At 41.3% G+C, this 23,499-nt stretch overlaps 1 protein-coding gene across 1 annotated transcript in view; it reads right to left on the reverse strand.

The window, feature by feature from the left end:
• The window catches only part of znrf2b (zinc and ring finger 2b), a 37,103-nt gene extending 14,006 nt beyond the window's left edge, over window positions 1-23,097 (reverse strand). Inside the window, exons 1-2 of the mRNA XM_038712293.1 lie at window positions 21,940-23,097; window positions 1,942-2,037 (exon numbers count right to left, since the gene is read on the reverse strand). Coding sequence (XP_038568221.1) covers window positions 1,942-2,037; window positions 21,940-22,366 — 523 coding nt within the window. The 5' untranslated portion in view covers window positions 22,367-23,097. The remainder of the gene's footprint in view (window positions 1-1,941; window positions 2,038-21,939) is intronic.
• Between the last annotated feature and the right edge of the window lie 402 nt (window positions 23,098-23,499).

Consider the following 23,499-nt stretch of genomic DNA (forward strand, 5'->3'; position numbering starts at 1 on the left):
TTAACACCTGAAAAAAGATGTGTTGCACCTCTGTGCTCTGAAACCCGTTATTCTGACGAATACCTGCGTGGCCAATAGAAATGGGGCGTCCAGCCAAGTACAGAAAGCAAAAGGAACAGGTTCTTCTGTCTGTGATGACACAAGTTTTGTTCATATGGAGACATCAAAGCGGTATCATGGAATCATGGATATCTGTATCAGTTTATATGTTGGTCAATAACTAATAACAGTTTTTCAGTACAGGGACGCTTTAGAAGTTTAGCCTGGGCATCAGACTGATTTGCCATTTTGGTTTCACTTCATTATTTAGTCTGTCAAGTTCATGTTAGTGGTTTCCTGATTACTTTGAAAAGGTTTATTCTGTCTAAACCAATCAGTAGCAAGTGACTTATCTGTCCTGCCAATGTTATTTTGGGTCGACAGGGAAGCTGTGGAAGAGTCTATCAGAGTTTTACAAGATAAATCCTCAAATAAAAAAACACCCCACAGATATTTAATTAACTGTCATAGAGGAGTAAAGAAATCAGACAATATTCACATTCACCTTTATTTCCCCTTTAAAAAACGACTGAAACTGATTATCAAAATAGTTGGCAATTAATTTCATAGTTAACAACAGCTCTACAGTTAACTTACGTCTTTTACTTAACGTCAAAGATTTATGAGTTATTATTTCTGTACGTGAACTTCTCAACAACCTCTACAACTGCACTGATCTCACCCACGCTTGTTGCCATACTTGATACGTGATATTTTTCTGGCTCTGGTACAGGAAGCTGACAACCCCATTTGTAATCTCCCCATTCAAAGCTCTGATCGGCAGCGTGCCGGTAGCACAACATCATAACTAATCTAAAATGCAGACAGTCAGAAATGAAGGCAGACCATGCTAGCCTAAAGATATGTTTGAGGCAATTTGGAAACAATGTCACCATTTCATAGTTTGTCTACCGGAGAGAACCAACAAGTTTGTGTTTCAACTGGAAAATGTCGCACTCAGTAGACACTGTATTTACCACATTTAAAGGATCTTTATCAGGAATGTTTCTGTTCTGCTTTCATTCTAATGAACAAATGTTGGCTAAACTCAATATCAGTATCAAGGTCAGCCATGTCACATTACAGGTGCTATAAAAAGCAGACCTAGAGGCCATATACTTTTATCATTTTACATGTCTAACTGGAGAATTCATTCTGCAGGTGATTGAAGACTCGCCTGTAAAATCTGCAATGAAACCAGACTGTATCATGCTGCATGATGTGGGGATTATTAAAATTACCTTTCCAAAACTGATACGCCTGCCCATATTTAGGTTGGGTCTCAAGAGCAAAAGGGCAAAAAAGGCCAGGGACCACCACCACAACAACAACAACAACAAAAACCTATTTCCACCAGTCACATTATCCATGGTCCTGGTGTCATTAAATACATACGAGATCACTGAAAAATAAAAGAAGAAGCTGCCTCCAGGCAACCACAGAGTTAGTCTACAGTTTTGGAAATAACTCAGAAAGATTACACAAGATTTTCACAGGGAAGCAGACTGCAAACAGAGGATCACATTGCATAATCAGAAAGCTGTGATTGTCTAGTTTCATGAGAAAGTTGGTCATTTTTTTGTTTTTTGTAACAGTGATGATCACCTATAAGATAATTATAACAATGTTTTCATGCATTTCTGCTCTGTGATTTGTTTCAGAATGACAGCACTGTTTTTGTTTTGCACCCCCATAATAAAGTAATATGGTGCATATGATTATAGTTTGTTTTGGATACAGAATTTTCAGTTATTTAACATAACACAATATTTTTTATATTACAGTTTTGTTCACTTATTGACTGTTCTGCAGCTACACAGTTTTCTCCTGTGCTGACCAGGCGTGCATGCCCTTGCCTTCTTTATATTACGTTTGTAAAGTAAGTTAAAAAGTCAGTCCTACCATTATATGTCACTCTGGGTTTGGTTAAGCACAGGACCAGGTGAAGATCCATCTCATCTGAGGACACAAACTTGGAGCACACAGGGCACTTGAAGCCTGGAAGAAAGAAAAGAAAACACACATTGAATGAGATAATCATACACGCAGTGGATAGCTGGAAGGTGGGGTGCGAGGGAAACTCCCTGTTTGATCAGAGTTATTCTGAATCTAAAGCTGAAACACCAATAAAGCGATACTGAGTTCTCAAGTTTTGTATTGGGTGTTTTGGCACTGCATATCTAGTGATCACGTGTCCGTTTGTCCAGCACTGCAGAGGAGGTTCTCTTGTATTTCTGCCTTGCTTCAGCAGCTATTGATGCCAAATAATTCCGATATTTATTGCTGACAAACAGGATCCATAACACATCACTATCAGTGGATTTAACCAAAAAAAAAAAACCCCGTAATATTATTATACTGGATAACTACTATCAAACAATGATATTACACAAACAGCCATTTATTTAGATTACAGACAATTCACTATATCATACCCCATTTTTATGGTTGTCATTTTTACATTTCATGTATTACATTCTGCAAGTACCTTCTCTAAGTACTCTCACCCCTCATGGTGCTTGCTCATGGTGGGATTCTGCAAATAATATTAAGTCCTGCATAGACCTGCTTTATATGAAAAGTGCAATGAGATAACTTCTGTTCTGTAAAACCCTTGAAGCCCCCATGAAGCGCCACTGCAAAATATATCAGAAATAAGCTACAAAATCCCTTTTTTTTTCAAATGCAAGTATTTAATATGAAATAGCAGAGGGAACATGTGCACTGAATAGGAAGGACACCAGTTATATCGAACAGTTAAACAGATGTTGCTTTATGGCAATAGGTTAATTCACCACTATATCAGTCAGTGACTTATTTATACAAGGTCCCGATAATTATTTAAATGATGATCCAAACATTGTCCTACCTAAATCCTTCCAGTTATAGCGCTGGTTGTAATTATCCCTTTGTTCCATTTTCCATTTCTGTTTCTGTCTCAATCTCGGACACAACATTAAATCCGGCAGTTTCCAGTGACATCATGGTGCCCTTTGTCACACATTACCTTTAGCAGCCCTCATCCATCATCCACCAGCTGTTAGCGCATAGGTCTGCAGCAGGGGGCACAATGTCACATATCACTGACAGACAGAGGAGTGTAAATATATGCAATGTGTGCAGAGCTTTCTACAATGGTAAAATCTGTCCACATGCTGTGATACTGATGGGATAAATAGATTAGTGCAGCCAGAAGCAGGCTGTCCACTGCTGGTCTGACCTATTTAAGTGAAACACAACACATTCGTGTACACGTAGGACGCCATCCCTCGAGATCTCCTGGCCATCTGCTGACAATTACAAATGTGTCGTCTGTATTTATTTGAAAGGGGGATGAGGAAGAATTCCAGCTCTGCACGACTCCACAAGTCATTCTGAAAAACGCTAAAAGCCAAAGCTGAGCGCTACCTGTGGGGCCGTGATGACTCATCCAGTATCGCCCTGTATGGGATGCTATCTCCAGGAAATTAAATTGCTGTGTGTCCTCCTGCACGTCTGTCTGAGGTCGCACCTGCTCTTGGTAGCATTTTAACGCTGGCCCCTAGTATATTTAGTATAAGTACATTTCTCCTAGAATCACTCACATAGGCTGGAATATATAAACATTAATGACGTGTTATTTCTAATCCTGGACCAATGTATATCTTTGTTTCCTCTGCTTATGCTGCTGTTGTGGGATTCATATCCACGGAATTAATGGAAACAAATGGTGAATAAAGACAATAGAGTTGGGCGACGATTTTCATATCGTCTAATCATGGCTACTAGGGGGCGGTGTTACGTTGCAGCATGCCAGCAAGGAATAAATAGGTTTATTAGCTTTAAGAGAAACCATCAGAAACAAAAGTTTCCCACAGATAAGTGCGTAAATCGCTTCCTGTATGAAAAGGCCTTTACCGCGTGGTGGTGCCCCACACACGGGGGCGTGCAATAGACTATATTAGACAATATTGACTAGCAGCTATGTACGGCGTGCTAACCTTGAAAGCTCAGCTGTTTTCTAACGTTAACATAGCTATCCTTATTAGCTGGGGTCCTTACATGCATGCTTATGCTCATAACTTATTTGAAGGTGGGTCCCTGACATTGACAGCGTTATGTTAAGAAAATAATGTGCGGCAATCAGCGTTGACATTGTGACGTGTCGTGTCGCCAATAATAAATCAATGAATGCGAAACACTGCAGTGGTTGAGTTGGTTAAAATCGCCTTAATATCGGCACATGAAAAACCATCCAATCGCAGATCGGAACAAACCTAAAAGACAACAAGGTGGCATGATCTCAAACATCTGCTGCCTTGAGGCACAAATGCTATGTTATAAATTCTGAACATGTTTGGGCAATGATGCAATATGATAATTATTAAAAAGGTTTTCTTTCTCTTGAGGCAAACAAACATCTGGTGAGGGTGTTAAAACTCAAATCATCATTATGATCTGACAAAAGAATGGGCATAAAACTCTGTTAAAATAGGAAGAATAAAAAAGGAAGTGTATGACTCATGTATGACTCAAAACAGTACTTGGGATGGGACAGCCTTGATTTCCGTTAGTTCCTGAAAACATGAACCTTTGGAGATGTGCTGCACATCTTATGTCACACTGTCAGGGCTGGGTATTGTTCAAAATGTTTCCATATCGGTACTGATACCATGACTTTGATATCTGTTCCTAAATCATAATTTTATTAAATCCATGGGGGGCTGGTTGGAGCTTGCTGTGAAAGACAGATGAAAGATGGCCCTGCAGGTTAAGGGCTTAGCATGGTCCATCTGCTTTGTGACTACGTGCACACTGTCCACAACAATTAATGTATTAGTGCAATAATGCATGCCATTGACGTCCCACACTGTAAAGGGTGCTATGGACAAATTTACAGAAACCAATTTGGAAGGCTGCTGTTCAGACCTCCAAAAGCAGGACGTGACGTCTCTTTGTTAAAACATTTACAGTGGCTGCGCGTCGCAGTGCTATTTCAGGTGTGTTGTTGATTTCTTCTACTTGCTCCGTCGTTCTTCTCTTCTTTAAAACGGAATCATCTGGTGTGTTTTGGAAGGAGCTGGACGCATTGGGTCAGGTGTACTACAGACCCAAGAGCCAGTCTTTGACAAGTAGATGAGAGCAGACGGCGTAGCTGCAGATGCGTTTTTTTTTGCTGTTGTGTGCTCAAGATTGAGAAGACCAGTGCTAGAACCATGCAATGGCACTTAGGCTAGGTGCTAACAAAGCTACTCAACAACTTCTGTTACAGTAACTAAAGACAGCTGCCGAACAAGCACTAGGCCTTCAGTAAATTCTCATCACTTCGGAGAACACCCAAGTAAACGTATGCCCACTCTGGTGAAAGCCAGCTGGGAGCCAGGGATGCAAATGAGAATCTACTAGCAAGATGACCTAATACCACCTTGATGTCCTGCAAATAAGTGACTGTTAGTGGAGTGGCTCTGTGAGTGACGAGTGGTGGAACTGCTTTCCTTCGGCTATTTGCTACATGAGACGAAGAGTTATCTCAACATTAGGCCAAATAAACACTAAGTAAGTATGCCCCCACAAATGAATGGCCTCGGGTCAGTATTTAACAAGTTATAAATATCTTATTAAGCCTCATTGCAAACACCTGCCAAAGCTACAGCCTGTTGTCGACAGCGGATGCATTTGTCCTGCTATTCAAGCCAAGAGGAAATCCCAGGGGTTAACCAAGGAATTACTGGAGGGACTATGTCTCCCAGCTGGCCTGGGTGACCCTGGGAATCCCTAGCTGGAGGAATGAAGAGCTAGACTGCCCTAACGGTTAACCCCTTCTGCCTCCAAAATCACCATCGAGTCGAACAAAAACCTTTTTGACACAATGTCAAGAACTACTGAACAATGTAAAAGCTCAGATTTATCGCTGCACAATACGACAAGGCAGCTTATTTCTCAGTTATATGGGATCTTGTTTTTGCATGTATTTTTTTTTCCTGGTTTTGACCAACAGTGTCCTTACAGAGCATGTGCATGTCTTCATTCACTGAACTATTGAGTGTGATTTTGCTTTAATCTTCTTAAAACATATCAAGAAATGAACATGACATGAAAGTTAAGATCAGACTTGAGCAAATCTATCTCCACATAGCTGATATATAGAACCTGCCAGAATCCTTCTTACTTTAGGAAACTGGAGTGATCCTAAAATCAATTCTTTTCTCCCTTCATTGTATTCTCTGTGCTGACAAAGGCCAATGTGACACTCGCAGTTAACAGTCCCCTGAAAGAGCTGCAAGTGAGCCAACAGCCACAGCTTAAAAACTTCACACTCCGTGTAAGCGCAGTATCTCTGCTCCCCATCTAATCTGCTGTTTGGAGAGCATCCCAGGTTACTGTGTTCATTATCCTCTGTCCTTAACTTAGCTCTCCTCCAGCCCCTGAATCAGCACATCATGGGCTCTATTAAATGGGATTTATGAATTATAATTTTATAGATCAGTTCCCTCATCATCAACAAGCCTGGCTGCACGCCACGCCTATAGCACGGTGCATCACACACAAACACATATAAGCCTGTGCACAAACGCAGGCACTTGGAATCACTTTCTCACTTGATTTTTATTTATTTATTTTTTACAAAGCAGGCAAATTCTCAAGTTGAAAATTGTCTGGGATAAGGAGAAGATAGATCGTTCAGAGGGCAGACATCAGTCAGGTATGACCACATCAGCGCCTCTCTTTCTCTTTCCGCAGTGCTCTTCTCTGTGTGCTGAGTCTTCACTACAGAGGAAACTGATTCTTGTTTTTGTGGCAGGGCTCGGACCATTTGGCATTTTCCTGGCATTATTCCTGAAATGTGCGCAGAGCACACGGTGCACAGGGTGCAAACAGGTGGGAGGTTTATTCAAAACCGCAGAGCGAGTTCTTGGTATTTTGGTGGATACTGACGTTACACAGAGTATAGAAGTCGCAGAACTCTCCGTTTCAGGCACGTCCCTCTGCTGCCAGTCTGGTGATTTTATCGACAGCAAACTAAATACAAATGCGCAGAAATAAGGGGCTCATAAATCCTTTGGGCCACAAACTCTTATCTAACGTTCTTTTTAGCAAAAATAGCATTTCAAGTTTTATTCTTGAAATACATTATGAAGCAAACCCTGTGTCACACTTTAAGATTTGATGCAACTATTTACAATGTGAAAGTAGATGCATCAGATCGATCATCAAATAATATCTATTTTTCTTATTTATTTCTGTTGTGACTGTACTAATTAACACGCTGTGGTTCTATTTGTTGAGCTGTTGTCATACTTCACTGTGATTGGATTGGCTATTTCAGAGCTGAAATAAACAAAGCCAGAGACCTGGACAGAAAGCTGGTAGACAGAAGAGCTGCATCGATGTTGGCGACAACATCCCATTGATAGCTGAGCTGAGAAACAGTTACCCGGTTGATTTATGTATAATTCACACTACTGGCAACTGTGCTGCACGGGTAAAAAAGGAAGTACAGGGAAAAAGAACAGGAGGGAGGAGGGAGGAGGGCTGGAGAGCAAAAAGAGGGGTATAAATAAATGTGCTTTCAGTAAAATGGGTTTAGGTAGAGTAAATGATGAGGTCATCAGCATCACACACAACAAAGCACCAGGAGGCAGCGGTGGAAAGACCAAAATATCCCACTCCAAGGTCCAGGAAAGGTGATCTAGAAAATAACACCTTCCATTGCAATCCAACACTGTCACCTCAAAAATGACAATAACCCCCCCCCCCCCCAAGCTAATAACAATTAGGTTCCCTCCTGCAGACACACCAGAAGCTTCTTCTCTGCTGCAGCTGCTGATTTGCCTCCTTTCTTTTGTTTTTCTGTTTTCGGGACTTTTTAACGTGACTTTTGTTCTTAATGTGGATATGTAGCAAAGTACAACTTGTAATAAAAAGTATTTATTATGATAACTAATAATAGTGATTAAAATTGAACCTTCGCTAAGCCACGCCCCCCTTAGTTACTGTTGCTAATTCCGACAAATGGTCGGCACTGCCACTGTCTATTACTGCACTCCCCGGAGAAATATTGACAAATCTGTTGGAAAAAGCGATCTCAGAAAGAAGCAGACACTTTGGCAGTTGCATTTTACATTTGAAGGTTGTATTCAGGCTGTCAGACTGACTCAAACAGACATGAAATGAATGAAAGATCCACCTCCTGGCGACTGAGACAAAAGACAATGATATTAAGGATCAACGCTGTTCCTGTAAAGCTGGCCTCTGTTCAGCCAAAAAAAAGCTAGAAAACAACTCTTTTTACATTAGAGTCAACGGAGCGCATTGGACCTCGGTTAGAGCGAGTCCTATACTGCGCTTTGATTGGACAGCTGTGTATTTGGGGTGTGGCTTAGCGAAGGGTCAATTAAAGAAAAAATAACATTAGTTAGTACATGCATTTTGTAAGATGAGAAGACCAATACCAGTCTGTGTGTTAAGTATGGAGCTGGAGGAGGACAGACAAGGCTCTAAGCTAAATTTAAAAACAAATGGAGCACACAAAAACATTAAGAAGCACAGAGAAAAATGTTCAAGTAACACAGTTTATTAAAAAACAATTTATTACATATATATTTATACTGTGTGTGCTCCTTTTCCTTGTGTGCAATTATTGTGTGAAACAAGTGGAGGTCTATGGAAGGTAAGACTCTGGACACTCGGCATGGGCCTTAAAATATTGACAAAGCTTTTTAAAACGTTGAAACAGATTTTTTGACACAGTGAAAACAGCTTTTAAGACATGGACACAGGTTTGAAAACACTGATCACTAATCATAGAAAACTCTTGTGGAATGTGGGACTTTTTAGTTTTCGAACCAGGGACGGATACACGATACACCAGCAGCCCCCCCCCCCCCCCCCCCCCCCCCCCCTCACAACCCACGCCACACTTTATGTGAGCAAGATTACTGAACAATATCTATAACAATAACTTTAGTAAAACAGATGTGAAACAGAATAAGGGGAACGTGTTGCTCTCAGGAGGCGGCGGCTAGAAGCAGCACATATTGGCATTATGGCATCCTGCCTCTAATTAAACCTGCATCTGTCCACTGCAGAGGCTCCATCCACAACCTGGAGGAGGAACTAGAATAAATGACTGTATTAGTGATATTATAAAATTAAATATGAAGTATACTGTTAGTATAATAGTTATATATTAATTATATTATGGTAGCATATTCATTATAATTTCATTTAACAGTATACTATATATCTTGCCACTAGTATAATATTAATTCCAGTTAATATAAACCAACATTTATACTTTTTGTTTCTTAATTTAATCCTTGTGCAAGAAAAATGCTCTGTGGGAGTTAGTCTCTAATTTGTTAATGCTAACCAGTGATGCATAACAATAAGTTCAGTATTTTGAAAGCTTGCTGTAGCACATCAATCTTGGTGTCCCACCCCATCAAGGTTGTGATTAGTCAGTTCACGAAAAATCGACACCGACAAGCGCATCGGCTTTATGAAAAGTTGAACATGTTTAAACAAAAAGGGGTCCATGGTTTCCGCTTCCACAATTGTGGTCAGTAAAGGTTCCACCAGGTGTTGTGTGCCATTAATCACCTGCCATCTGAGACTCAGCAGACGGACAGCAAACAAACTAATGGCTTTAAGAAGCTGCTAACTGGCTATTTGTTGTACACGTGGACGGGGCATGGCCGCATGAGTGTCACAACAGGCACTGAATGAACTCACACACAGTAAACCTAGCTAAATTAGTCTGGAAAATACACTACCCGCAGCGTTTTTACTGTGGTAGGTCAGGTCTTATCTGCAGGAGGGCTGTGCTGTCTGTACTCAACACAATGAAACTGTTGAAAGCAGCTGATTTTATGATAATCACAAACTACGAAAGCTTGTGTGGATCATAAATCAGACTTCCTCACAACACCACTGTAATCTCATACAAGCCATCGTTCTCACTCTCTCATATATACACCATTATCTTTCTAGCTTTATAGTAAACAGTGTACATGAGACACTATAGTTGAGAAAGAGTTGGTGACATGTTGAGAAGGATACTTTGAAAATGTGGCTAGTTAGCTGAAAGCAGAAAGCTACACAATGGATCAGGTGATCATGTGTAATGGCTCTGATGAACCCACTGTACAGTTAACGTGTTAGTGGAGCATTTAGCGGCTAATAAATGTGGAACAGAATCATCAGTGACCAAATAAAGTTTGGTTTCAGTTTCACTTATAAATAAATCTCCTTATATGCGGTTCATCAATAAATCAACTTCAGTTTAATTTAACGAATGAGAAGTTGAACGTGCATGATATGGCTCAAAGCAGTAGCCCACTTTTTATTTATAATTTTTCATTTTAGTGTCTTGTTGGCTGAGGGAGGAGGCAGATAGGATTTGGCGAAGAGTTTGGGACTGGCACCCACCCAGCTATCTTTCTCTCTACTCAAACCAGTCTGCTTGTTTGAATCAGATGGCACGGAGGTGCAGAATCTGTGCAGGAAGTGGAGCCACAGAAATCACTTCTGAGCTTTTCAAGAAAAGACAGAGATGCAGTGATGTGCTGATTGGTCGTGCTACCTTCCTATTTTGTGTAAAACAAACCTTGCTACTGGAATTTTTACAAGATACTGAAAATAGTTACGCTACAAACACTCCTAGGAAAAGTGGTTTAACTAATAAAGTCAGACGTTTGATCATTCAAATTGCAGTAAGTCACCTGTACCTCCTCATTTAACTGTATCCTACAGCATCGTCATCTATTTTTTCAGTTTCTCATGGCTGAATCCAAAATGCTCTGTAGCGTCTCTGCCAACTTAAAATCTGTGAAAACATGAAATTAAAGTTTATCACATCATGTAAACCACTGGCTGCAGTGTGATTATCACCTGATAGAGATTCAGTGTCATGCTGCCACCTCATGCGACACTTGAACTACTGTACATTTAATCAGGATTCCCCAATATGTATGTAAATAACAGTATATTTTGTTTAATTTATTTATTTGATGTTATTCTTTAAATTGAATTATTTGTTCTATGCGTGTGTAGCAGGAAGGGGCTACAAATTACATTTCATTATTTCATTGTTCAGGATCAGTGGATTTCCTCGCAGAAGTGAAGTACACTTGCACGGAGATTCAAAGTTTGGTGCCACTGACCAGCTGCAAATTATGGATGCACCGATCCAACTTTCAGTCCCGATACCGATATCAATACCTGGGATTTGGGTTTGGGCTGAGTACTGATCTGATGAGAGTGTAAAATTATAAGTTGGGTATCGCGTCCTTAGGCATGGTGCTTCTGGAGATGCATGATTAAGTTGGTTGTGCTGTCAGTGTGCTTCATTCAAACGGTTTGTTGGAGGGTAGAACAGCTAACCTCCCATGACGCTTGGCTTTTCACCCCGCCTTTGAGCGTTGTCGTTCGGCTTTGTATCTGATGCGGTGGGGCGACACGTCATACCAACCAGCTCTAGCATAACCCAGCCCTTAAGGTGTCCGTATGCTTCAGACAAAGTGCTTGTCAGATTGTTGTACAGTGTCCCCCCCACCTTTCTGACATCAAAATTGAAGTCATCAAGTCCCACAATTTTTGGAACTTTCCCAAAAAGAAAAATCAAGCTCGCTCGTTTGGACTAGGTGTACGAAAGGTGAGAATGTGCAAAATGTCCACACAGGGAGACACCAGCACACAACTGAAGGGACTCGGCAGCATAGATTAGGAGAGCAGGAAAGGCTTATCTCATCAAGATAGATTTCCGCTAAACTGGACTGACTCAGCCACTAACACCCACCATGGCTCTGCTCTGTGTTGCATGACTTCCCGAAACCTCGGACATTTCTCTAGTAAGACACAATGTCATTGTTCTCAGTATGAGAGTGTACAGGCATCACTGTGTCCTTGTTAATGAATAATGATAGCAACAGTACAAAACTGTCAGACAATCTGCCCCTATGAGAGCTCCAATCTAGCTTTAGCTCTTAGCAGAAAACAGACGAGCCACAAATCCATCCTCATTTTGCAGATGGACTACATCAGCTCCTCTGAACAATCTCATAAAGCAAAAGGAACAAAATATTGCTGTTACTGTTGGGAAAACAACAAACTACCAAAATGACTAAATGTTGTCACAGCTTGATCAGATGGGAGATTCAACTGATTTATATGAAAATAACTGCAATTGTGTGTGTCACTGTATTATAAAATGCGGAACATCCACCAGGGCAGATTTACAGAGGACATCTTCTGACTATTACAAAGCCTCTCCTCACTTTTTACACTGTGAAGTATTAAACTATGAAGTATTGAGACGCTCATATCCTGTATTAGGCTATTACATACCTGTACACAGGGGTGGACTGGAACATAAATTCAGGCCGGAAATTATACTCCATCCCAGGCGGAGTAAACCACTACACTGAGTCAGTCACAATAAAGAACAAAAACAAACAAAAACATTTAATTTAAGAGACATATTTGTATCACCCACTCCTGTCTCATACCTGTCTGTAAACTGCCTCTTTTGTGAAGCAACGTATACGATAGCAGAGGAGGGTTTTATAAAAGTGGATGATGAGGCACAGCTAGAGTATGATAGCTTCTTCTATTTTGGTCAGCACTGTCAACGCAGTTTGTTATTGGTCAATAGCTCAAATATACATGTTTTAAGTTTACCAAGGTCGGACTTGACACCAAAGATTTGAATGGATCTTCAGTCAGTTTCACTGTGTTGTTTGGTTGTGGTCTTTATATTGGTTTATTCGTGTCGATGTATCCGTTTCTGTATTTTGGTCCGGTCCCGTCTGTTCCCCCTGATTGGTGTCACCTGCTTGTGTGTTCTGCCATGGGTTACCCCACGGGGGTGGTGATGGCACAGTGAATAAGACCCATGCCTTTGGTCCTCTGGCCTCTGGCGAGACACTTAACCCCTAGTTGCTCCAGAGGCGTGCGACCTCTGACCTAAATGGCAATTGTAAGTCAACTAAATGAATAAATGTAAATGTTTCACCTATTCTGCTCCTGTGTATAAATGCTGGTCATTCTTGTGGTGGTTTAAAGTACGTGACTTTCGATTCCCTGTTTGTTTCTGCGAATTGTCTGTGCAGAAACACTACCTGCCTGTAACCGTGCAGAAACACAACTGTGCCTGTTTGATCTGGATTTCGTTCCTTCCCCGCTTGGATTATTGTTTCTTTGTTAGAGGAGTTTGGATTTTTTGCTTTTTGGAAGTGAGAGTTTTTGTTGGATTTACCTGACTGGGCTGTTTTCTGCTTGGCCTGTTTGAACTCTGCCACTTACATAGCGTGAACTTTCGTTAATAAATCATCAAACTCTGCCTGACGGTGAATCTGTCCTGCATTTGAGTCCTAAAACTCTGTATCTGCCTGAGCACACGGCACTATTGTGACATATGTTGCATTATTGTATATTATGTGGGTCACGTAAGTTAGGGTGTAGTGGGAATTGAACCTAGGTCTCCCACACCAAAGGAATGTGTCTTATCCACCGTTCCATCGCCACACCTTACATCATTTCTTGCAGCAATCTGACATAATTAATGATTAATGATTAAAATAATTTAATCATCTCTGTCCTCAGTATCTCTTCCTGTATGTTTTATACAAGCTAGCGTTAGCCAAATGTTAAAAACAAACTAAATAGAAAGCTGTCTGTCTAGAGCACAGACTGGTCTATAGTCTTAAAAACTCATCTGCTGGCTGAGACAAACCAGCCGCTTCTCTTTCTACCTGGTAACGTTACCTGCAGCCAGCGAGAGAGGAGGAGGGACTGATACACACTGATGTTGTTCTTTCTTAACGTTACTCACTACATGGGATGTCAGATAAAGTTATTGAGTTACTTTGCTGTTGTAAACATTAATGTTGCTGCTCTAGAAACAACATTTAGCTGTATTTAAAATATTAAATTAAAAACAACCAGGCAGTTAATATGCACACTTCAATATATGTTTATTTATCGCAAGTGATATGTCATCTCAATATTTAACGTTATCGCACATTGAATATTTCCCTCATACTGTGCAGGCCTACCTCAGGCCCGTTGGGTCTGGTCTTACCAAATAATCATCACTAAATAATAGTAAAGTATCGATAAAGAATCGGATCGTTAAGCAGTCTCAATAAGGGAATCAATATGAATAAAAATTAACGATCCCCATCCCTAGCGGTCATACTATGAAATCGATCCAGTACACCCATACACCCAGGGGGAAACTACTGCTCCTTCCACAAGGTTTTCTTAAGGCTGACCATATTGAGAAAAAGTTTAGTAGCCAGTGATATGGTTTGGTTTTGCTGCTAACCATCAGACCTTGTCTAAGGTGAGTTTATTCCACAAGAACAGAAAGCTGGTACTGTTTAACCACAGATCAAATAGGGACAAATGCTGCATGTGCTGTTTACAGTCTGGCCTTGGTCTAATAATCTACCTATTTCTGTTTTGTAGCTCTTAAAGGGATAGATCAGGTTTGTGCACTTATCCACACTCAGTGTGTTACTACCTGCAGTAGATTGCTGATGTAGATTTTTTTTCTGTGGGGCGTCTTTCAGGTGGCTAAAATGCTTTTTGCTGACCCTGTCCACAGAAGTACAGTGTAGGCGTCAACCAATATGGCTTTATCAGGGCCATTATGATACAGATTATTAGTAATCAAGGAGACCGGTGACCGATATTTGGAACCGATATTCTTTTATAGTGAAATGAAAGTATTGGTGTCAAAATTTACACAGAACTGTCACACACAACTTAGTTGAAATGCCTTATAGCGTACGTTGTATTAAAAGAAAACTTTTCAACATTATTCTAAAACAAAAAGTGCAGGGAGCTCCTGGCAGCATTTCTTATAAAATTTGATGAAAATCTTTATAAAAAAAAAAAGAAAAAAAAGGAGGCCGTTTGTCTGGCATTGCATCCATACATCTTTGTGCATAAACGTGCTCATACAGCGCAGATCATTGAACATGTTTATGTTTTTGGTTAACTGAACGTGTGTCTTTGTGTTAAACATTATGAAGAAAGGTAAAAGACAAGGTGTCAGGCAGAACTTAAGTTTCACTTTTTGGCCGAACTATCGGTGCACCGCTGAAGAGAGAGATGGCTGCATCAGAGCCAAAGTAGCACATCTTTACATTAATTTATCTTATCTGCGATCTCATTTATAAAATACAGATTCTGATAATTGGAAAAATTACTGAATATCTGCACGGATAATTAGCCAGGCCGATAATCGGTCGACCCCTAGTACAGTGCTTAACTTCCGCGCAGGTGCTTCTCTAAACTGGGGATACGCTGACCACCATCTACTGCAGGTAATACACTGACTATGGATAAGTACCTCATACAGCCTCACTTAAAAATTCCCAAACTATCCCTTTGAGGATTCAATCCTATAAGATATTGTAGCACTTTATGTGTCTTACATGATTTATTTCTCAGCATCCTCTTTGCATTATGACAACAAAAGAAACAGTACACAGTTGTTAGTGTAAGGTTCGGATTTGGAAGTTTCTGATTTCCCTTAAATGTTGGACAAATAGATTTCCTACACACAAGAAGAATGTGATACGCAACATGATTAAAAGGGGTAAAGCCTTACTAGCTCTCCTTAGATGCTGTAATATTCATTTTATCGGCAGTGCAGAAGTGGCTAATCTCAAACCTCCTCTCAGGACCGTGTGAGTGCATGCAGACTGTGCACGATGTCACTTTAATGTGGGTTTTGTTGCAACTGTCACAGAAGGACAAATTACACCTTTATCATTGCTATTAGAATATGGAGTCTGGTGACATCCCCTTCAGCCTGACGGAGGTCTAACCAGTCATAACTGAAAACGCATGTGTGGGTGTTCAGGGCCTTTAAAAGGAAGTGCTGTACTTGTTGAACAATCTCTGAAACCTGTCCAATGTTGCAGTCAAGCTACACTTTTCAAAATAGACAATCCAATAATTATACCCACGATACGCAGTGATTGGCCAGGTGTGTGGAGGTATGAGAGTAGGCGGGGCTGACCTCGGTCACTTTTCATGTGAACAACTAAGGGGAACACCATGAATGCAATGAACACATTCCTCGGGTCAAGACTACAAAGACACAGAAGGTTTTAAAGAGAGACCAGGGAGGCTGTGGAATGCAGCAGGAGGCTATGAAGGCAGGCGTTTAGGCTCACTTTCGAGTGTGGCCATTCAGATATACACGGAATATGTACGACGTAATTTGTTTCAAACATCCTGAATGTTCACGTGGCATTATGTTACACTCAGAAGTGGCATATGCCATTAAACAAAAGTACCTATAGCTACTCATAGCATCTCAGTGTCCCCCCATTATACAGAGAACAGGGTGGTGATAAGACGCCTGCCTTTGGTATGAGTAGAACCGGGTTCAATCCCCCACTGTGACCCACCATTGTGTCCCTGAGCAAGACACTTAACCCTAGTTGCTCCAGAGGCGTGCGACCTCTGACATGTATAGCAATTGTAAGTCACTTTGGATAAAACCGTCAGCTAAAGTTCTGCTGTTCTTGAATGTGTAACAGTAGTGGGGCTAAAAATGGAGTTTATTCTGAGGGTGGTGCAAGCATGGGGTCTTAAAATTAAAAATGGGAGCATGAATATGCTCAGCAAATATCATTAAAATGTCTGCCTGTTAGATAATGGAGTGTCCCCAAGGCTGACTAAAATGTTGCGTTGTCTCCACTTCATTTTCAGAAAACACAGAATAATGAGAGCAGGATAACAACACTGCAGAGGTGTGACCGACGGGGTCACTGTGCATCCCTTCATGGTTTTTGGCAGTTATAAAAAAAATGTATAGGAGGTCCTGTATGGAATGGATAACAGTTTGTGGCAAGAAAAACATTACAGCTGGTGTTGTTATTGTGTTAGAATACATTTTAGAGAATCTACAGCTCTGCACAACATTTAAGCCTGATTTATTAAACCTTTGACCCAGCTATAATTACTTTTCAGGGAAAAAGGAAGCAGCAATTTAGGCCCTTTAATCCAATTTCTCAGTCTGGACCCAGTCCATTATGAGCATATCCATGAAACCAGAAGTTTGGAACAATTTAGAACTCCAAAAGTGATAGGAAGCTATATCCATCCAAATCGCACGCTGACAACAAGAAAGCATTTCCATGATGAGCTTACAGCTTCCAGTGTAGCAGGGAGGAAATTCACAACAACCCAAACACAATGATTAGAGACTCTGGACTATGACATTGTCTTCCTGAACACACAGAGAGCATTTCCGTAACATATAACCTTATCCAGGACTCTTCAATTTCATGATTAGAACAAAATCTAAATCCCACACATTTGAAATATGGCTTTGTAAAATTGATATGGTAAGCAAACCAATTTACACATCCAGCAGACACAGAGCAACATTTATATTCATTTTGAGTCATCTTCATGTCCACCCATGCCAGGCCAATATTAACTCTCCTTTTAGCTCCGTTTTGGTCCCCACCAACTCCTGAGGGAACTCAAGAGCCAAAGTCATGACCTCATGTCTGGGCTAACCTCTCTTCCACTCGCTACTGTAATCTCTCACTCAGTCTGGTTTCCGAGGCATACTTGGCGCTTTACATGGCTCACTTTATCATAACTTTATCATTTTTATGTTTTATTATTAAAAAAGGACAATCATAAAGTCATCATAACTTGGTTTCGTCTTCAACTCACCAAAGCTCCCTTCTAAAGTTGCTGTAATCTCCGTTGTCTAAAAACGTCTACAGCATTCAGACGTCTGTGTCTTGCTGTTCTTACAGACATGTCTGAGCTAACCGCGACCCCTCGACCTGCTCATGGACTCGCCTCCTTTGTTGAGCCGTGACACTGAGCCCGCATACATCTAGGCCTTATGGAAAATGGTGTTCGTTAAAGGCCACTAAAAAACAGAAATGTTCATTTCGCCTCAGCTCTCTATATATCTGGCTCTTTTGCTCAGCTAATTGCTAATCATAGTGTACAGAAGGTTTATCAGACCTTTTCTACTGACAGCAGCTGCCTGCTGCATCTGGACAACCTGTTCTCCGAAGAGATGAGTTTTCAAGAGCTTCTTGAAGTTAGAGAGGCACGCCATCAGAGTAGGGGCATCCCTCTCTAACTTCATCTCAAAACTCATCTCTTCCGAGAACACTTCCTCTTATAACAACTCTAACTCCTAACATCTAACATGCACTTCTTCTTCTGTCCCCGCTTTTTGTAAACTCAAACTTCTTTTTCTAGGTACTTACCCCATTGATGCGATATGTGCCATTAGTGCTTACTAGTATTTGCTGCTTTTATGTATTGTCAGTTGTAGATCTCGTGCTGTATTTGATGCTCTGTTGATGATTGTATGTTGTTCCTCAAATGTAAGTCGCTTTGGATAAAAGCGTCTGCCAAATGAATAAATGGAAATGGAAACAAGGTTGATGAGAGCAGTAAGACTCAACTAAAATAGTCAAGTTGCAGGTGAGAAACAATGAGTTGACTGTTTGAGGACAACTGTTTATTGTGAAAATTCTCTGTGGGCTTTTCATTGTGCATCACAACACATTAAATCAATGTAACAATGTGAGCGGGTGCAGATTATCCCAGAGCAAATGTTTCCAGCTTGAGCAAACAATGTATGCTTAAGCCGGCTTCTGGAATCCAGTTCCAGATCCAGAATCCCTTTTGGCAGCCCTGCTACTTATCTGAGATCATGTCCCAGATCATTTGGGAGTTTTCCAGCCTTGGGGGAGTTTACATTCTACAAGTGTCGCTGTTAATTCACAGGACAGAAAGAAAGTGAAAGTAGAAAACGGTTAACAACAAGGTCTTTGGATTATCCAAATGAACAGGAAACGGTTTGATGTCGCTTATTTTTGACGCTGTTCTTGCTGTGAGCACCTGGGCAGATATAATCAAAACAGTTTATGGCTTGATACCAGTACAGATCAGTGTGAAGACAGCGAAGTAACCCTTTAAATTAACTGGATGACTATTACACAACAGATACTTTACCAACATCTGCTAACACAGCCTGCAGACACATATCTGTGTGTGTGTGTGTGTGTGTGTGTGCGTGCACTATTGATTAATCCGTGCACCATTAAAGAGGAAGGAAACTCAACAAGTTGAGTAAATTATTAGGCGCCTGTCTGCTGACTCACGCTCACATTAACAACCTGTATACACAACCTGCAGCATGTGTGTGTACTGTGCAGGCACTTGTTTGTTTTAGTAAATACACTCACTTGCATGCACACTGCCATGAATAGCCTACCGCTGTTTGTTAAGTGCTCAATGCAATATGATCAAATCAATGATGTGCCTTGTGTTCCTGCTTTTCCTCTCTCCGTCTATATATGTAACTGTGAGGTTACTATTGATTGATGTTTTGAATTTCTTTATTGTGAGATGTGAATGCGTTTAAGTTTAGATGAAATTTAGATGTATTTATATTGACCATCTAATGGGGTCCGTGGGCATGCTCCCCTGGAAAAAAACTTTGTAAATTTTAAAAGTTCAATGCATTAATCTGGTGCACTGTAAAAGCAAAATAAATAGGCTAGATCTATGAAGAACTTTCCACTCTGTTTTAAACAATTTTGTGCTCTAGTAAACTAAACACAACATATTTATTTACTGCTTTTACAGCAAGTAATTTCCCTAACATTTTATTGTCTTTTTAATTTTTAGTGGACATACTTCCTGTAAATATAATAAAATTTATCTTATTTCCTTGCTGTATATACCTTTTGTTAACACCCCATTTTGAAAACCGGACCTTGTCTCGTTCTCATATCGCGTACGGTGAAGAGTCCATAGCGTCTCTTCAGGTAAGACTGTTGTACTGCAACACTTGTCGTTGTTAAGACAGAAAATGTAAGAATAAACTAGCTACCCTGCCTGTCAGCTGCTCGGGTTCACTGCAATTACCATAAAGGCTTGAATACATGTGCACTCCAATTTTACCTGCGGCTAGCGTGCTTTCACAATCGAGTGACAGTGGAAACACCTCAAAGCTGTTCAATACCTTAACGCTACTGTAGCAACCTCAAAAGAAAAGTGGTCTTGTTATTGTTATTATAAAGAGTGTAATTTTTTGCTTTATTTTGAAACTGTGGCGGAACAAATTAGACTGTGGCGGGCCGCCATAGTCTCGTTAATTGTCACTGTTCTTTATATTGCTGGAAACTGTCCAACTTGACTGCAGCTTTATTTTTTTCCACTTCTCCGGGCTGCAGCCACCTGCTCTAGTGATGTGACGGTCGCGAACAAAGCACGAGAAATGAACAAATTACACTTATATTAATCATTTAAATATACAGCATAGGTCTGTTTAGAGTTGTCTAATTATTTATTAACCATACTATTTAATTACTAGGGTGTTATTTTTGCTAGGATGGTTTATCTTGACATATCCAACTTTTTAACCATGGATATGACAGATGATGATATTTCATCGTATTGCAAATGAAGAAACTTGCATATATATTTCTTGCAACAAATAAGAGTGTAACTTAGGCAGTGACCAGCAGAAGAGACGTTTGGGAGCCGAAAGGAACAGGGCCATAAGATCCGGGCTGCATTCAAAGAGCCATAATTCCCATCACTAACTACTTTCAAGACACCTTTTGAGCAGTATTGATTGAAGATCATTGGACAGCTGAAAATAGCCTTGCCATCTGATTGGATGACCTGAGCGTGAGATGAGAGCTGTGACTGACCTGTGGATGCCGCTGTAGAGTTGGTAAGGAGGGCTGAACAACGTCGAAATTGCAATATGGTATATTGGTTTGTTATATATAATATAAGTGCAATATCCAAATCGCAGGAGCTGCAGTTTTTTGATAAAAAGGTCACAACATCTCATTATAAATGAAGCAGTGTGGTGCTACAGAGACACCCCGGCCTACAACATGCAAAAACATAACATATTTGCATTTTTTTCTTTCCCACTAAAATCGTGAGTCATATCGAAGTCACAGTGAAAATAATCCCAATACGATTGTTTATTTGGGGGGTTCTAAGTGTCTGCAAAAGCAACAGACTGGGTCACTTAGTCGATCTTTGGACCCGAACTAGGCAAACTGTCAGCGAGATGGCTTCAGTCCTCGCAGCAGCCGTCGCGGTCGATCAATGAAATCAACAAGGAGACATTCACACGGAGGCTCACACTGTTTATCTTAACAATGTTTGGCTCAACTGGCACATGTGAGTCATCATCCTCACACATGGATGCCGTTAAACCCAGCGCTCGCTCACTGGCCACCATCTCCATCTTCAGTGTCTGTGTGAGTTACATCAACACAACTTTGTGTTGTCCTTGTGGATCTGATTATCTAACCTCAGCACTTTGTGAGCATGAATCAAGTGTGAAAAGGTGATTAAAAATTTCCATCAATGAATCGACTACTAGTTTCAGCAGTACTCATCCCCTGCTATCATTGAGGTCACTGAGGTCATATGGTGGGTTTTGGAAACTTGGGGAAGTTTATATTTTACAAAACTAACACACAGTAGATATTTTATTGGCTGATTCCACTATTTTAGGGTTGATATACTTAAATTGGACTATTTTAGGAGAGTGAATAAATTATAGTATTTCTAGGAAGAATTCCTGGCAGAGACAGGACTTTGGGAATTAAAAATTTAGCCAAACAGTTTCATTACACTGTTTTTTAAATGAATAAATACAACAATTCCGTTATAAATAAACTCTTTCCTTTTCTGTGCTGCTTTGAAATCCGTTGTATGTCCTATATTAACTCTCTTGCACACCAGTATTTTGGTAACGCTGGCCCGCATGTTAAACCACCTGCCAAGCGCTGCTGCTGTAAACAAGCGTGCGTCAGTGTCACTACGGTTCAGTGAGTCACTGAGCTGTATCAACACAACACAGCGGATCTGCCCTCTTACCTCCGAACAGATGAGGTGAGAGGTGTGCTGGTAGTGATCCTATCAGCAGCCGGCGACCTTCGTGCCCCCCGCCTGAGCGCTGCCTGTCCGCCGCCTCCTCCGGGCTGCTGCCTCCGGACTCCTGGGAGCTGTAGGCTCCGCTGCTGTTCGGAATGTTGATGCCGGACTGAGGTCTGGCCACGGAGCCTCCGGAGCCCCCCACAGACCTGGCCCTGGCTCCGAGATGCTGGCTGGTGCTGGACGTGGCTCCGGAGGCTCGGGACCCGCCGTGCGCGTGGTACCGCACACCCCCGGCAGTAGTCCTGCTGGCGCTAACGTTGCTGCCGTTGCTGCTGGAGGTGCTGGAGGGCAGGTCCGAGCCGGAGTAGGCTCTGGTCCGTCCGTTAGCAGCGGGGTTAGCAGTCGGGCTGCTCTGCTTTGCCCCCATGTTAACCTCCACTGAGTCGGCTGTGAAATATTAAAGAGGCGCTCTATGAGCCACTGCGGGACAGTGCGCCAGATTTACGTCTGGGGCAGATGGCTTTACAGGACTGGAAGAATTAAAAGCAGAACAAACTCTGCGTCGCTATGATCCCGTCGACATTAGGAAAATGGCAGAAAGTGGAAAGTTAAACCCGCCATCTGTGACAAGACAAAACTTCAGAAGCCGTCACCATTGTGTTCCCTCAGCGGTAACGTTAGTTGTGGCCGTGCTGCAGGTAAGTTAACGCGGATCCTTCCTGGTCTGAGCCGCTGCTGTGGACCCGGTGCGGTTCCTCCTCAGTGCGCGCTCCGCCATGGCTCCTGGGCAGCGTGAAGGAGTGAAGAGCCGAGCTCCTCACACCTCCCTGCCTGACGACACATTGCTCAAAATGAGGAAGTGATGGAGGAGAAATCCTTGGACACAGAACCGTTTCATCAGCGGCATCAAGGAGACTCGGTGCGCAGGCTAGCCGCCAAGCTAGCTGAGCTCACAAGCATTTCCGCCAAGAAGTTTCAAAATAAAGCAGCTGCGGTGTTTTACAGGGAACAGTCTATGAATTCCACCTAAAACAGCCCTGCAATAAATCCTACCATCTGTAATTTTCATTTTTAAAACAGTTTTAGAGAGGTGTATATGGTCATTTTGGAGGCTGTAATTCGGGTTAGTTTGTGTTGAAGGCCTACACGGTGAGTATTTCATTTAACTTAGTCTACCTTCATTTATATTTGGAGTAGACACCTATACCAACACCTACACTGCCAAGAGACTGATACAGTTATCAGCATGAATATACTGACCAGGACATCTCACAGTTGAAGATGCCAAGAGTCCACAGCCACACTAAGCGACTCAGTGAGGCTGCACAGCGGTGCTTCGAGCATTTAGCTTACATCAACATAGCCACTGTGCTCACATTGAAAATTAACATGCTGATTTTAAGCAGGTAATGTTTACCATGGTCACTAACTTAGTCAAACTAATATTTGCTAATAAGAGCTAAACACAAAGTACAATACTGAATCGAGATTTTTAAATCTGTTGTAGTGAACCACAAAAAACAAACATATTGCCATCCCTAGAGCCAGACTGCTTATTTT

Source organism: Micropterus salmoides, unplaced genomic scaffold (genome assembly GCF_014851395.1).
Source record: "Micropterus salmoides isolate LMB-PRFRI ecotype aquatic unplaced genomic scaffold, ASM1485139v1 Ms_hic_scaffold_11, whole genome shotgun sequence".
Lineage (NCBI taxonomy): Eukaryota > Metazoa > Chordata > Actinopteri > Centrarchiformes > Centrarchidae > Micropterus > Micropterus salmoides.